General features: G+C 40.9%; 2 protein-coding genes across 3 annotated transcripts in view; one reads left to right on the top strand and one right to left on the bottom strand.

The window, feature by feature from the left end:
* Positions 1 to 1,950: 1,950 nt before the first annotated feature.
* fam136a (family with sequence similarity 136 member A) overlaps positions 1,951 to 15,331 on the bottom strand; it is a 47,802-nt gene continuing 34,421 nt past the window's right edge. The window contains exons 2-4 of the mRNA XM_080420507.1: positions 4,513 to 4,781; positions 3,076 to 3,216; positions 1,951 to 2,877 (exon numbers count right to left, since the gene is read on the bottom strand). Of these exons, the coding sequence (XP_080276633.1) occupies positions 2,689 to 2,877; positions 3,076 to 3,216; positions 4,513 to 4,599 (417 nt within the window). The 5' untranslated portion in view covers positions 4,600 to 4,781 and the 3' untranslated portion in view covers positions 1,951 to 2,688. The remainder of the gene's footprint in view (positions 2,878 to 3,075; positions 3,217 to 4,512; positions 4,782 to 15,331) is intronic.
* On the top strand, positions 5,571 to 11,039 carry pcyox1 (prenylcysteine oxidase 1). 2 transcript variants are annotated; one of them, XM_080420480.1, is made up of 7 exons: positions 5,571 to 5,692; positions 6,107 to 6,257; positions 6,581 to 6,787; positions 7,027 to 7,201; positions 7,369 to 7,580; positions 7,880 to 8,032; positions 8,194 to 11,039. In XM_080420480.1, the coding sequence occupies exons 2-7, from the start codon at positions 6,131 to 6,133 to the stop codon at positions 8,862 to 8,864; spliced, it is 1,545 nt and encodes a 514-aa protein (XP_080276606.1). In that variant the 5' UTR covers positions 5,571 to 5,692; positions 6,107 to 6,130; the 3' UTR covers positions 8,865 to 11,039. The 2 variants fall into 2 exon arrangements, with proteins under 2 accessions (XP_080276606.1, XP_080276607.1); XM_080420481.1 differs by having other exon boundaries at positions 5,581 to 5,764.

The raw sequence follows: 15,331 nt of genomic DNA, 5'->3' as shown, positions 1-15,331 counted from the left end.
AGACCAGAGAAGGTGTGATTTTAGAGACCACACTATCTGTGTGCACCTGCACAACACAACAATGGCACAAAATATGACGTGCGTTCCTGGGTATACAGTATGACGGTCAGGTCCAAGCAGGTAGGCAGCACCTGATTTGCAAAAGACACCCTACGGTGCCTCTGCCCCTCATCGGCCCACAGCAAGTCACTAAAATACAAAAACTTGTCGTTGCATCTCAATCCACCCATGCCCGTGTGCCTGGCCCAAAATAGTACTGTAAATAGTTCATTTGTTTGTTGAAGTTATGTTGTCATTGTGTTTTAATGCATTTTAATGTGCAGATTTATATGAAAGGTCTTAAGACACCTGTGACTTCTTAACCTGAAGTGTTCAGCCCTCAAGTTTTTCTTTTGGTCTGTCTTCAGGAAATTGTTGATATGATTTGTCTTATGTTTGGAATAAAGATTGTGGTTTTGCAGAATAAACAGTGATGGTTCAAAGGTTGAGCAGGTCTACATGGATACTTGGTTATAGTGCCTATCCTTTGTCCAACACGAAGAAATGACAGGCAAGAAGACATCTTGGCATAGCTTTCTATTACACAATGTGAAACAAACTCAGTTTTACCTATACCCTTGTTAAGATTATAGTCATGCAATATACAAAGCACTAAAAGAGACCCTTGTGTAGAGAATTGTTTTCTACCACAGCAACTGAGTGAGCGATAGAGCAACAGGACATGACTGTCACAAAATGACATGAATCATACTCGAAAATCTAAAAGCTATTTTCAGCAAAAAGATTTGGTGTAGAGGGTGAAAAAGAGCCGACCAAGTACAGAGTGGACCCCAACTAAGTATAGGGCAATGAAGTGGTTCAAGTCATGACCATTGCTATGTATGCACTACATACTGCAGCCTCTCAAACAAATAGGCTAGATTCAATCTGCGTGTTGGTTCATGTTCATTCTACAGTCAAAACTAACTTTTTTAGGGAGTAGAATGAAGGCACTGGACCACCTCAGACAGTTGGAGCCTTTTCTTTTATTGAATTGTCATTTATATCTGTGCACTTAATAAAAGAAAAGGCTCCAACTGTCTGAGTTGCTCCAGTGCGCATCCTTCATTATACTTGCTACTGTATGTGTCCTGCACCGGACCAGCCTGAACTTGGCTTGAGGCACGATGGAACCCCCCTTCGTTCCTGACTTTTACGGAATCTGTTACAAAGTGATAAATATTGTTTTCAAAGTCGTATTCCTTGCACATTAACCAACTAAGCCCTATATAGAGCACTTCATTTTACGGCCAATACAGTAGCTAAATTAGCCAATCTACAAGCTTGTGTTTCGCATCACAATACGTGAGCTTGTAGATCTATTTTTCAACGCTTTAGAAAGAAGAAAAACATCTGAAAGTAGCTCAAATCTGCACGATAACTATAAATATTTACATTTTGGATTATCCACTGTTTGCTGCTTCTTAATATATTATGGTTTTTGCTATACAGCTGAGCGTTTACAATGCTTTGTGTTGAGATTTATGAATAAGCTCTCAGTCAACATCTCCTCAATCTTGCATGGTTGGTGAATTCTCTTGAATTTTTGTCTTTTCCCATTGGCCTCCTAGACATACCATTTCCCTTAAATGTTGATCTACCTAGCCATAACTGTATTTAATAATTTCTTATGCAGTTGGCTAGATCGAAGTTGGATTCGAACTCTGGTACTCCCAACTCTGTGGTGTTTTCTACTGCGTTACACTATATACGCAGTATGACGTGCAGTGTTTTTTGGGGAAAAAAGCATAACCCTCTACTAACCATTTAATCCATTGACCACGCGCATATCGTATGCCCTCCAAGAAAACCTATAACACGCCACTGTCACAACTCGCAAGGATGTGGTTTGTGCACTAACCAGCTGAGCCACTATGCACCCTAGCAGAAATTATGTTAGTATGCTGTCAGTAAAGCAAAGCCAAAACCACTTACATTTTGTATTTATTTTTAAGAAACAGTTCTGAAAGAGGAAAGACAAACGGCACGTATCAACATCTGCATACAATTGTTGAAGAGAGACGTCACCTGACGATGGCGTACAGAGATTGAGGCTGAGAGGTATTGATGAAATGTAGCAGTTAACAGACAATTTGAGGTCTCATACATTTAAAAAAAAGATGCAAAACTAGTGTACGAGGTATTGTCAGTATGTATATACCTCTAATATGTACAAATGAATATTAGATTTGTATTTCTTTACCATTCAAACAAAAGCCCCTCTTATATTTCAACTGGTCATGAATTACATCCATACAAATGATAAAACATAACATGAACAATGTGCAATGGCACAAATTGTACATGAACAGGTAAACCCGAGTTCAGCTCCTAGCCTCAATATATACTTCAGACTAGCTCTGGTCCATATGGACCACAGCTAACTTCAGACTACTGTAGTAGTAGTCACTCACAGTAAATTGTTTCAGTTTGTGATCTATGAAGTGCAATATCAGCCTCAATAAAGTCATCCAAGCTCTGACCTGTGTATGTCATGTTCCCTTTTGGTTAATTTTCATATATTATTACTTTCCCCAGTAGACTATGGTGTGATCGTCCTCTTACTGCATTTACAGTGCAAATTAACTGAATTACTTAACCCTGCTTGTTATACTGTTGACTGAGCCCAAGTTTCATGTTGTCCCCTCGTCACTGTGGTATAGAGTCCAAGTTCTCTTTCAATCTGCGGGTCATGCTGGGGATCAGGTTAATGTGGTCATCCACACAGGTACCGACACACTGGTCCATCAGAGCTCGTACGGCTGGCTCCTTGGCCCCAGAATCGAACAGGTCTTTAGCCTTATCACTGCAGTGCATTGTGCATCTAGTCAGACGGTCCTGAGAGCAAAACAATACAAAAGTTAAAACGGCTACTAATGACATGAGATGCGATAAAACACACACACACACACACACACACACACACACACACACACAGACACACACGTGTCACAATTATTAAATTAAATTTGTAATCCTGACAGCCCCACACCCCCCCCCCGCACACACACACAGAGTTAATAGAGGTCCCCAAACCTGAAACTTCTCTAATTCCGAGGTGACCACTCCCTGAGCGTGTGCCAGAGGCGTGTGACAGCGCTCGATGCAGTGGTGCACCTGTGTCATTGAATCCGAGGAGCGCTCACAGCATTCTGCGCTGCACCCGAACATGCGACCCTGAAATTGACATGTTATACGTTTTTAATTTATAAGAGCACGCGACACTAGCATATGAAAAAGCATAAATCAAATCGGGATTTGCTTTTAGTAGTATTCATAGGTTGCACTAATTGAAATAGCACATAGTGTGTACTGTACAACATTGTGCGATAATATTTTTTTTGATTGATTGATTGAATTCTATATTAAGAGTTTGCAAATAGTGCAGTGGTACGATTATACAATGGTGTTAAAAGGATAACACAAAAAACCCTGAGGGCTTATCTCCATTGTGGTCCTATGTATTCAATTCATAGAGACATTTAAAGACGTACAATAATATGCAATAATATACCAATTACTAGTGGTGGAAAAAGTACTCAAATGTATCAATATTGCAATGCAGAAATACTCTGTACTTACAGTACAAGTAAAAGTCTGTTATAAAAAAATTACTTGAATAAAAGTACAAAAGTAAGTATTGGCATCAAAATGTACTTAAAGTTCCAAAAGTAAAAGTACTCCTTAGGCAGAATGTCCTATTTCACAAGTGTTCAAAATGAATTGAAATCTTTAGAAAATAGTTGTGAGCTTGTATCGGCTATTTTCAAATAGCCGAAGTATATAGGGATAAAGTGGTTAATGCATGTTTTGTAATAATAATGAAAATCTACAAAGTAACTAGTAACTTAAGTTTTTAAATAATTGCATAGTGGAGTAAGAGTACAATATTTGCCTCTGAGATGTAGTGGAGTCAAAGTAAAATTACTGAAAACTGGAAATACTCTAAAGTAAAAAAATACCTCAAGTACAGTACTTGAGTAAAAATACATAGTTACTGTACACCATTGCATGCATAGTGGTTGCACTAATTGAAATAGGACATAGTGTGTGTGTGTGTGATTGATTGATTGATTGAATACTTTATTTAGAAGTTTGCAGAAGAAAAGAACATGAAAGTACAGTTCAAATACAAGATCAACTAAATAGGATTAAAAAGCCCAAGAAAGCACAATGTACAGTAATATGTACAGTAAGTTCGAAATGGGGGGGGGGGTTATGACTTTTACAGGGGGCAGTTGCAGCCACCTGAAGGTACTGTACTCTTTTAGGGCAGTTTTGAAGGTTAGTAGGGTTTTACACTCCTTCACTGCTTTTGGTAGGGCATTCCACATTTTTGTTGCATAGCAGGAGAACGAATTCAACCCCTTGTTTGTGCCAAATCTGGGCTGGACGTGATCGTCGCACAATATGTACAACATGTGCGACAATATTACATATTCAAATAATTAAAGGGGGGGGGGGGGCACTTACTTGCATTTTGCGAATATGGTCCCTTTCTAGGCTTTGGACCATGTCTTCCACTACTGTCTGCACGCGTGCCTGGTGAGCCTCTGCCATGGCTGTCCGTCCGTCGTGTTTATATTACACTAAATGTTTCTCTCAGATCAGGGGTTGGTACATAGAGTTATAATATATCGGTAGGCTACAGTCTATCTGCACGGGACGTTGTTGTTGTTGTTGTTTGGGGCCCTGCGTTTCTTTATATTACATTTATTACTAAATATAATACCTAAGGTCACCTCCTGCAGCAAAGCATGGTTCATTCAACAATAATCACGTCACTTCCGTCTTTCTTCCGCTGACAAAAAAATCCGGTTCCGTTTTTTCTGGGGGGGCTGTTTGGGTTTGTCTGTCGTCGTCGTCTTATATTATTATTATTACAATGCATAAATAAAATACATTTTCACGTGTGTTTGTTTTTTTTCAGGTACGTACAGTAATGCACTTTCTAACTTTATAGCCTTGATACAAGACTGTCATATATTACATGACAGTCTTGGATGATCTTCAAAATAGTGTTTGCACTTTCTCTATTTACGGCCTGTACATCTACATAAACGTTCAGATTTAAAAAAAAAATGCTTACCCTATGGCCACTGATGTTATAATTATGTACGGCCTTGCAGAAGTACCCGTATATTCCATGTTGTTCAATAAAAAGAATTTTAATCCCATTGGTGGTCATTTTTTCATAGAGTTATAATGTATCAGAGTGCAATACACCTCCCAACCGATAGGGTCACGTAGTTGAAAGCATACGGAGAAAATGGCCGCCAATCGGATTACAATGCTTTTTAATGAACAATACGGAAACTACGGGTACTTCTGAGGGAATGTACATCATTTGTACATCCGTGGCCATGGGGTAAGCACTTTATATTTACAATCTGAACGTTTATGTAGATGTATGGACCAAAAAGGGTGAAAGTGAAAACACTATTTTGAAGATCATCCAAGACGGTCTTGTGATCCAAGGCTGCTATACTACTTCCCCTTCCCTTTTCAAAACCTTTATTGTGAAGGCCGACAACAAATTGAAACCAGAAGTGTTTCATCCATTCTGCAGCTGCTAGACGTTCAGTCAACTTAATCTTCTATTCAGCCTCAGTTTACAGCTTTACCGTGATCAACTCAGGACTTTGACCTACAGGTAGTTATACTACTAGCTTCAAACTTTGTTTTGCTTTACAACTTCAAATCTCGACCCTCTCGAATTTAAATGGTGAGCACTGCGCTGTTAACTTATACATCCCTATGGAATGAACGTTCTCCAGACTTTTTAATGTTATGACCGTACAAAGTAAACATAGACATAGACTAGACCTATGCTTTTTGCCATCAGTATATAGAATAAACTAAAGTATTGGTCAGTTTTTATAACGTTATAGCCTTGGATCAAGACTATCTGTGTATTTATCGATTTTGTCATTTGCATATTGACAGATACTAAAGTAAAAGTCAAACTCGATACAATAGATCTATGTTGGTCTTGATCCAAGGCTAATAACGTTAGTCCTGTATCAATTTGGTTTTAATTAATGTCAATGTTTACCCGCATGTACAGATGCACATTCTTGTAAGCAACTGAATGTCCACATCCACAATGAGTGTAAGAACCCTGTCCTTGAGGACCTTGCTGGTTCTGGGGCTTTGTCAGACTGGAAGAAGAAGTCTAGCCTCAGCTCCAGAGCTACGAGACCAGCCCAAGAAGATAGGTAAGCCAGTTCCAGTAGATCACAGCCCACATTCTAATATATATATAGAATATTTGTATAGTATACACACATTCTATCCAAGCAATCAAGGTTATATGTGTGTATACTATAACATTCATGCCGTTTATGAATTGGACAACGAGGGAATGAATGAAGTTGCACCTGTTTTAACCACTTTCAACCATGTCTTCAACCTGGCATCCCTGTTTTTGGTATGCCATTTATAGGAAGTTTCTTTTCAGCTACTCGTCATAAGATGAAGTGTTCTATATAGGGTTTCACGTGGTTAGAATGATTGATGTGTTTGTTTCTCTTCTTTAAAGCTGTTGTTGGGGCTGGCATTGGTGGCACTGCAGCGGCATACTTCCTGAGACAGGAGTTCGGACCTGGTGTGAAGATTGACGTGTTTGAGCCAGGCACAGTTGGCGGGAGACTGGCCACTGTGAAGATAGGGGATTATGAATATGAGACGGGGGGCGCTGTTATTCATCCCTTAAACTTGCACATGAAGCACTTCGTTGATAAATTAGGTAATACAAATTCTCTCAAACACCTTGTGCCAAATCTATTGTAGGCCTGGAGCTCATTGATTGATTGATTGAATATTTTATTAGGCAAAAAATGTAAAACAGCACAGTTACATTTAAAATACTTTGTCTAACAGGTCCGTTCATAAAAGTCCTTGCAGACTTGTTTCCAATGAGGGCCTTGGTATTCAATTCATATACAAGAATTGAACTCAGAACTCTCTCTTCCCTCTGTTTACAAGGAATCCCTCCGAGGAATGATGTCCCTTCCAAAATGGCCATCTTTGATGGAAAGGCCATCACCTTTGAAGAGAGTGACTGGTTTATTGTGAACTTTTTGCGTCTGCTTTGGCGCTATGGGTTCAACTTCCTTCGCATGCACATGTGGGTGGAGGGTGTTCTGGACAAGTTTATGAGGTGAGTAGGGTATTCTGGTGTACAGTATAGCATTTTGTGGAGAAATGTGGAGATGACTGTCGTGATAGTGATGACGTCAGAGATGTCTGACATCGTAGACTGGGATGTCCGTGATCCACATGGAAGCCATGCTGTTTGTTGGACCACATCTTGTATATTCTTCACAGGATCTACCAGTACCAGCAGTTTGCCTACTCCTTTTCCTCTGTGGAGAAGCTCTTGCATGCTATGGGTGGAGATGGTTTTCTAACCCTGGCAAATCAGACCCTGGAGGAAAGCATGATGGCGGAGGGCTTTTCACAGATCTTCCTCAATGACATTGTGGCCCCTGTCATGCGTGTCAACTATGGCCAGAGTGTCCGCGTCAATGGGTTTGTGGGTATGTTTCACAGTACAAACAAGACTGGATTACTTCATCCTGTATGCAATGTTTCTGAGGTTTATTTTGTATTAACCCATTTAGACCTGAGGCCGATTCTAATGACGCCTGACCTAAGTTTTCTGAAAAACTTCAAATATTCTTTTTTTTAAATAGATGTTGCTATATACTGTACATAGAAACAACAACCCCAAAAGAGTTTCCCGTCTTGAAAGGTATAGTTACAAATAACCCGCTAAATGGGTTAAAGCCCAAATATTTGGATTGGTTAATTACTGGTTTTGTTTTCTTGTCTCTAGGGGCTGTCTCTCTAGCAGGGGCAGATCCAGGTCTGTGGGCCGTGGATGGAGGTAATAAAATAGTGTGCTCAGGACTTCTATACCACAGTAAAGCTGAGGTCATCCCTGCCAAAGTCACTTCCATTTCCATCAAGGTTAGGCCATCCAAGTCAGGTATGGTAGAGATTCTCAAATATTATTTATAGAGCTGCTACCGTTTATTTATTCTTAACCCCCCCCCCCCCCCTGTACGCACTTCTCTTGTCAATGTTAAATATTGCCATAATAACCATATCCTTCACAGTCTAACTTGACTGATCTTCTCACATTCTCAGGCACAACGGCCAATTTCTACGAGATCAATTATGTTGGAGAGTCTGGTTCTGCGCATTCCCTGTATGACATAGTGGTCATAGCCACCCCCCTCCACCAGGGCAAATCTGACATCACCTTTCCAGGCTTTTCGCCACCAATCCCCTCTCACTACCCTGGGCGTTACCACCAGACTGTCTCCACTTTGGTCCATGGTCTGTTGAATGTGTCCTACCTTGGGACCACAGAGCAAGCCTCGGACGTCACATTTTCTGAAGTCCTCACCACAGACTCTAAGGGCTGTGTCATAAACAGCCTGAGCTCCCTGGATCCTGTCCACATCCCCGAGGGATACAAGCGACCCCCAGCCAGCCAGACCAAGGTGTGGAAGGTGTTCTCTCCGCAGCCTCTATCCCAGGAGCAGATGGAGCAGATGTTCCTGTCCTGGGATTCGGTGTCAGAGACACGGTGGTTGGCTTACCCTGCTTATCGGCCACCTCACCGCCGGACCCCTCCCTTCATCGTGCACGACCGGCTCTACTATGTGAATGCTATTGAGTGGGCAGCCAGTGCAATGGAGATGAGCGCGATCTCAGCCCGGAACGTGGCCCTGCTGGCGCACCACCGTTGGCATGGGCAGGGAGCAAAGGTAGACCAGGAGGACCTACATACCAGACTAAGAGGGGAACTTTGATACATGAGAAGGAAGGGTGTACATAAAGCTGCATTGTGTGATATTTCTTGACAGTCTCAAGTGGGGTTGTACATAGTGTGGGATAAATGCAGGTAAATACCATCGACCCTCCTCTTAATTTCAGAAATAGCGTTTACCCACCTCTCCCATGCATAGTTTACATGCAGGCAGCAGGGTTAAAAACAAGTATGCCCTACTTGTACATTGTGTCTGGCAGACAAGTAAGACACAGCCTACCTAAGGAAAGATGGACAACTGACAATATTTGAAATGTGCTACACTAAATGATAATGTGTTGGAACAAAAGAGCACGAAGTGCCTACTGTAGCCATTTGATCCGTTTTGAACTAGCTTGCTGCAGTTTTTAGGGCCGCAGATTCAAGATCTAAAGAAATAAGAGGGAAAGAAGGATGAATGAATTCAGAGCCAGAACAGGAGTGAAGAAACCCACTTTTTAATTAAAACGGCACAAGGCAGGCAGGCCTGAATAATATGCACTGGTGCTGGCTGTCCAAATTTGTCCCCCCACCCCCCCTGTGTTCTAAAGCATGTAAATCTGTCCCAACTCTAAGCTCTTCTTCATGCTCCTATCTACGCTCCTGCCAAATCACCTTAGTACAGGTACCTCCCTCATTGCCCACGCCCTCCCATATCCATGCTTCCTACTGTGGTGGATTATCCAGCGCAAAAGACCAATAGTAGCTAAGTTTGTCTCGCTTAGTCCATTGGGCACATGTGATGGTGAGGGGGGGAGAGCTTGCTTGTTTTGACACACAATGGAATATTTCCCCTTATTAGAGGCAGCATATCACACAATGGGGCTTTAAGTTGAGATAGCAAAATTAGTAATATCCATCAAGCATAACCACACACTTACAGTAACCACTGACAATACCAGCACATGTCTAAATAACAATGCGCTGTTCTTTACTTACTGTGATGACATTATTGAAGTACAGTATGCGTTGTGTGAGATATGCTTCATTGCAGGACAGATGCGGAAATGTTTGATCTTGTACAGACTACTTTGAAATAGTGTTATGTGCAATTGTGCATACTTGCTGTTATGGCCTTGATAACTCCTAAGAAATCAGTTAGGTTTTACCAATACACCAGCCAGCCTTACCTTGTGGCTAATCCTTTTCTAGAATGTTTAGCAATATGAGCATGTCCCCAATGCTGATGGATTCACGTTTTCCCAAGCTCTCTACCTACCTCGTAAGGTTACAGTAGAACACTGTATGTTTCTTGTTGATTACTGTATGCAATTGTCATCAAAAGAGTTGTGACACAAAATGATGATTAGAATATGCAATTTGAATATAAATAATGAACCCAAGGCCTTTTATAATAATAATAAAAAAAGGTTAATTTAACAAAGCCATTATGGAGGACCTAATCGCACTTACCACTTAATGTCATTTGAATATGCTTTAGTGTTATTCTATGTACTGTTATGACTGTATTGTGGTGCCTTTAGAGATGTCAATCGAATTGGCCTTTGTATTTGTCTAATTGCTTATCTCCCCCATAACCTTAGAAATATGTTTGCGTGTATGTTATTTAAATCACTTTAAAATTGGTGGTGGCACTGGTGGCAGTGGGGCCAAAGCAATATGACTGTATATATGCTGTACTGTACTGTTGTGGCATATGGGGAGAATTATTTTTTTGTAGAATTATCTTTTACCATTCTACAGGTTTTAAGATGTCATTTTGTTCATAGTTGCCCCACCTGGAGCTCATTGATATACCGTAACTACTTAAAACAACTGTAGGTTACAGCAGCACTCAGGTGCAATAATTTTTTTTTGATATCCTGCAACTGGAGCCCACAGTGTGCGAGCGTTCTCTTTCAATTAACAACTGTAGGTTATACATTATTTCTAACATTTTTAGCTAAAGGATATATGTCAAGACACTGTAGCAAGAACCAAAACTGCACTTTAATCCATGCAACCGAGTGGGTTATACAGCATAGTCCCTTCTAAAACATACACTGAAATTGGGTGTAGAATCTTTGTTTTAAAGGCACAATTTGAATGAGCTTAAATGGGGTAAATCTCAATTTTATATGTATTGGTGATTTCTAACAATGTTGTGTCTTATCTTCCATCATTTAAAATATGTTTTGAAATTGTTTACAATTGCAATAAAGTGTTGACAAAGATTGCATATAGTGTAATTTGCTCCTTCTAGTTTACAGCAAGTCTCCCAACTAGATCTCATACAGTGTTCCCAAGATCACAGGTTCAAAGTCCTTCTTTTGACTCCAAAGCATGTTTTGAAGACTAACAGCCAGATAAAACTATACCAGTTGTAATCAAACACAAGTTTTGTACACATTTGCTGTTAAATTAAATTGATTGGTGGCTAAATGGCTAAATTGTACTATTGTTATGGCCACAGCTGCTTTGATTAGCTCTTCCATTTCATGTATTTATTGCAACAAACACCAATCAATTAAATACAAAAAACAGAAAGCTGTGCTGTGAACAATTTAGCCTAAGTATTATGACATAGTGTATGACTTTTTTTTAAAGGAGGAGTTCACCCAAAAAAGTACTTATTTTCTATCAATTGCACACCTTATGAAGCCTTGAATCCATGGATTCTTTTCTGTTTTTGTCGCATTCCTAAGCTAATAATTTGATTCCCGTCTCCTACCGGCTAATGTATCCGGTAGGAGACACAAAGTAGATTATTTGTGTCTCCTACCGGAAATACACCCGGGCATCAAATTATTGTCTTAGGAATGCCACAAAAACAAAAATAAATCCATGAAATCAAGGCTTCATGGGGTGTGTAATTGATAGAAAATAAGATTTTTTTTGGGTGAACTCCTCCTTTAACAGTAGTCTACTTTTTTAACTACCATATTGTATGACTTCATTTTATGACATAATATAGTATGACATTTTTCATACACTATTCCCATGTCAATGGGAACCGGTTGACATGGGGGGGGGGGTCCTCTGTGTACATTGATGGCATGGGACATGAACCTGCGAACTGTCCGTAGCAGAGGCAACCGATCAAGCGCACCACACCACTGCGCCAACGCACCTTTGGGCCCTCAGCAGGTGTCTTCTAGTGCTTTTGACTTGCTTTTTTGTATTTTGGCCTTGAAAATGTCAAAGTACTACAATATTGTAGAATGGGACAACTGGGATTTGAACGTGGAACCTCTGTGCTGAGAGTCTGATCACTATCCCATTACACCATCTCTCACTGTCTTTCAGCAGGTGTCTTCTAGTGCTTTTGACTAGCTTTTTTGTATTTTGGCCTTGAAAATTTCAAAGTACAGTAGCTCAGACTCTCAGCACAGAGATTCCATGTTCAAATAACAGTTATTTTACATAAATAAATTCAAAACCATCTAATTCAATTATCTCTCCCTGCTGTAAAGTAGGCCACAGGGCTCTACTCTTGTACAAAAGCCAATGGCTGGAACGGTTTCTTTTGATTGACCAACTATTGACTTGATTGTTTTGATTTTGTAAAATGTCAGGCATAGGGTTATCCCCCTCAAGGATCCCTGGGGTCCCCGGACCCCACTTTGAGAACCACTGGCCACCACAGAATACAATTTCTCACTAAATCTATTTACTAAACCAATAACCAGCTGAGCATATATGTAGTGTGCTTGCTTGGGTTGCTCATTTGGCATTTGAATCATACTCTGTTAATGCTGGGCTCACTAGCTCAGTCAGTGTATGATTACACAATGTCAAAAGATATTATAATTTGTTGTAAAACTGTTGTGTTGGCGTTGATTACATTTTTTCAGGGCTGGATTTTGTCATAATGACCTTATTTTTGGCATCACAGATACAGAAGATAATAGTCTTCATGAGTTACTTAGGCTACAGGTTGGGAAAAGCCATGTAAACACTTAAAAGTTCAATACAAAACCCATAATTCAACATTGCACAAATACGACAATCTTGGGAACCCATGGGAAAAAAGGTGGGAAACAGCGCCCCCTGCGACGTCGTACGGACGTCCAAAACGGACGTCCAAACGACGTGTGTGTCAGAACCTCAGTCAGTAGCTTAGTGAGGACTCCGACTCGGACGTCGTATTCACGGCGTATGCACGGCGTATGGACGTAACGTTGTATGGACGTCATATGGTTGTGCGCACAGTGGGGTAGTGCGTTGCAAAATGTTTCAAGAAATAGTTGAATATATTCCTTCACTTCAATAAATCAAACATGATTGTAATTAACTAACTACTGGAAAGACGTCGTCACGACGTCCCCCTGTAACCACCAAAAAGTCAGACCGTGTTGCAAAAAGACGCTGATGGGATTATTGAAAATGTAAGAAATTGTAGAATATATTCCTTCACTTCAATAAATCAAATATGATTGTTATTAACTAACTACCATAAAGAACATAATGTAAAGCAGGCTAAAATAATTATGTCAACAAGGCAGGGATGTTAGCTGGTATTATTATTGTCTCCGCCAGGCCGAAAGGCATGGCGAGAGAGTATGTTTTTCCCTCTGTCCGTCCGTCCGTCCGTGTGTCCGTGTGTCCTGTCCGTGTGTTACCAGCTAATCTCCGGCACCGTTGGCCCGGTCGCTGCGAAACTGTGTACACCCACTCCCTGGATGCCAATTCAGAACCTCTGCCCCACATTTTTCACACGGGCCTGTCATAGCGCCACCAGGAGGCCGATTTGTGCAAAACCCATTTTTTCCCATTACACCTACAGCTTTTAACCAAACGTCATGCAAATCGGTACACAGGATCTCTATAGTCATGTGATCAACCCGGATCTGTCCGATTTCCCATATTCCATCCTCATTGGCTAAGGTTGGCTTCCAAAGTTTGCAGGATTGGTCCGTTTTGAACAAACTGCCTCAAATCATGAACGCTGCTTGCCATTTCCATAAAATTGCACACGCACATTCCCACTAGGCCGAGGAAGAAATGCCAGTTGAAAATGTTCAAATCAGCCTCATGGTGGCGCTATAACAGGCCGATTTGCATTTTTAACTATAACTGCACCGATCTGCGTGAAACTTTGCACGCACACTCCCTACAGGCCAAGGAAAAACATCTGCACTGCATTTTTCACATCTGATTTTTACAGCGCCACCAGGAGGCCGACTTATGTCAAATACATTTTTGGAGATTATTCCTTCAGATTCTATCCAAAAAACACGCAAATTGGTACACTGTATCTCCATAGTCATGTGATTCTGATGGATCTGTCCGATATTTCATATTCCATCCTATTTGGCTTACAGTGGCTTCCAAAGATTGCAGGATTGGTCAGTTTTGAACAAAATGCCTCAAAACATGAACGCAGTGTGCAATTTCCGTGCAATTTTGCATGCAGATTCCCACTAGGCCGAGGAAGAAATTCCCCCCTTTTCACATTGGGGTTTTTGCATTTTTATGTGGTGAAATTGCGTGAAGTTGCGAAATATGCGGAAAGTTGTGAAATATGCGGCAATATGCGATGCGAAGCGCATATTATGCGATGCGATGCGCATATTATGCGATGCGCATTTTTGTGATGCGATGCGCATTTTATGCGATGCGGCCTTTTTGAAAAAACGTTACCCCTGCATAATTATGCTCCATTTTGCTGATTATGCGGTAAATTATGCGATCGCAAAATCGCATTTTTCTGGAGGGTCTAAGTTATATGACACATCAGCTAAATGAGGCTGAGTGATGGTGTGGTGGTCTAAGCATCAGACTCTCAGTGCAGAGATTGCATGTTCAAATCCCAGTCATTCTATGGTTCATTACTTTTCAACTTTACTAACTGAAGGCTGACATATAAACACTTCCAGAGTACGAAGAGACATACGATGTGAGTGGCTGAGAGATGGTGTAGTGGTTTGAAGATCAGACTCTCAGCATGGAGGTGCCATGTTCAATTCCCAGTCATTGGCCCTCATTTATCAGCGCGGTGCAGCCCAGATAATGGGCGTACGGCGAGATCACCGCATCTTTCGGCATTTATCAATATATCCTGACGTGGGCTTCATCCTACCGTAGGCTGAGATCTCACGTCTGGTCGAGACCAGTTGTTGACGTTGGCTGCCCCCGTTTATTCCATTCTAGACCTGCGGAGCAGAATTGTCTGACTGTCTGACAGGCATCTGGACACATAATCCACTCCTAAATGTATATCTACACTAATAAATAATCCCTGTGAAAATATAACATTTTATAAAGTAATTTAAACAAACTGCTTTAACAGTGATCAGTTGCATTGGCTATTTTAAAATTGCAAGCTCAAAAACGGGTCGCATCGCGATGCGTTGTGAGCTTGTAGATCTGCTATTTTCAAAATATACAGCGCTTCTGCGAGCGCATTTTCGGGACTCCCGACGATCTTTTCATGGACAGTGAGGTGTACAAACTTACAGTAGCTTGTCCAATGTTATGGAGTTATGTCATAGAGAGTTTTGAAGACTACAACCTGGCTGGGTTAAGGAT

Source organism: Gymnoscopelus braueri (assembly GCF_963280865.1).
Source record: "Gymnoscopelus braueri genome assembly, chromosome: 22".
NCBI classification, from domain to species: Eukaryota; Metazoa; Chordata; class Actinopteri; order Myctophiformes; family Myctophidae; genus Gymnoscopelus; species Gymnoscopelus braueri.
Note: the sequence above shows the minus strand (reverse complement) of the source record. Positions and strands in the feature narration are given on the sequence as shown.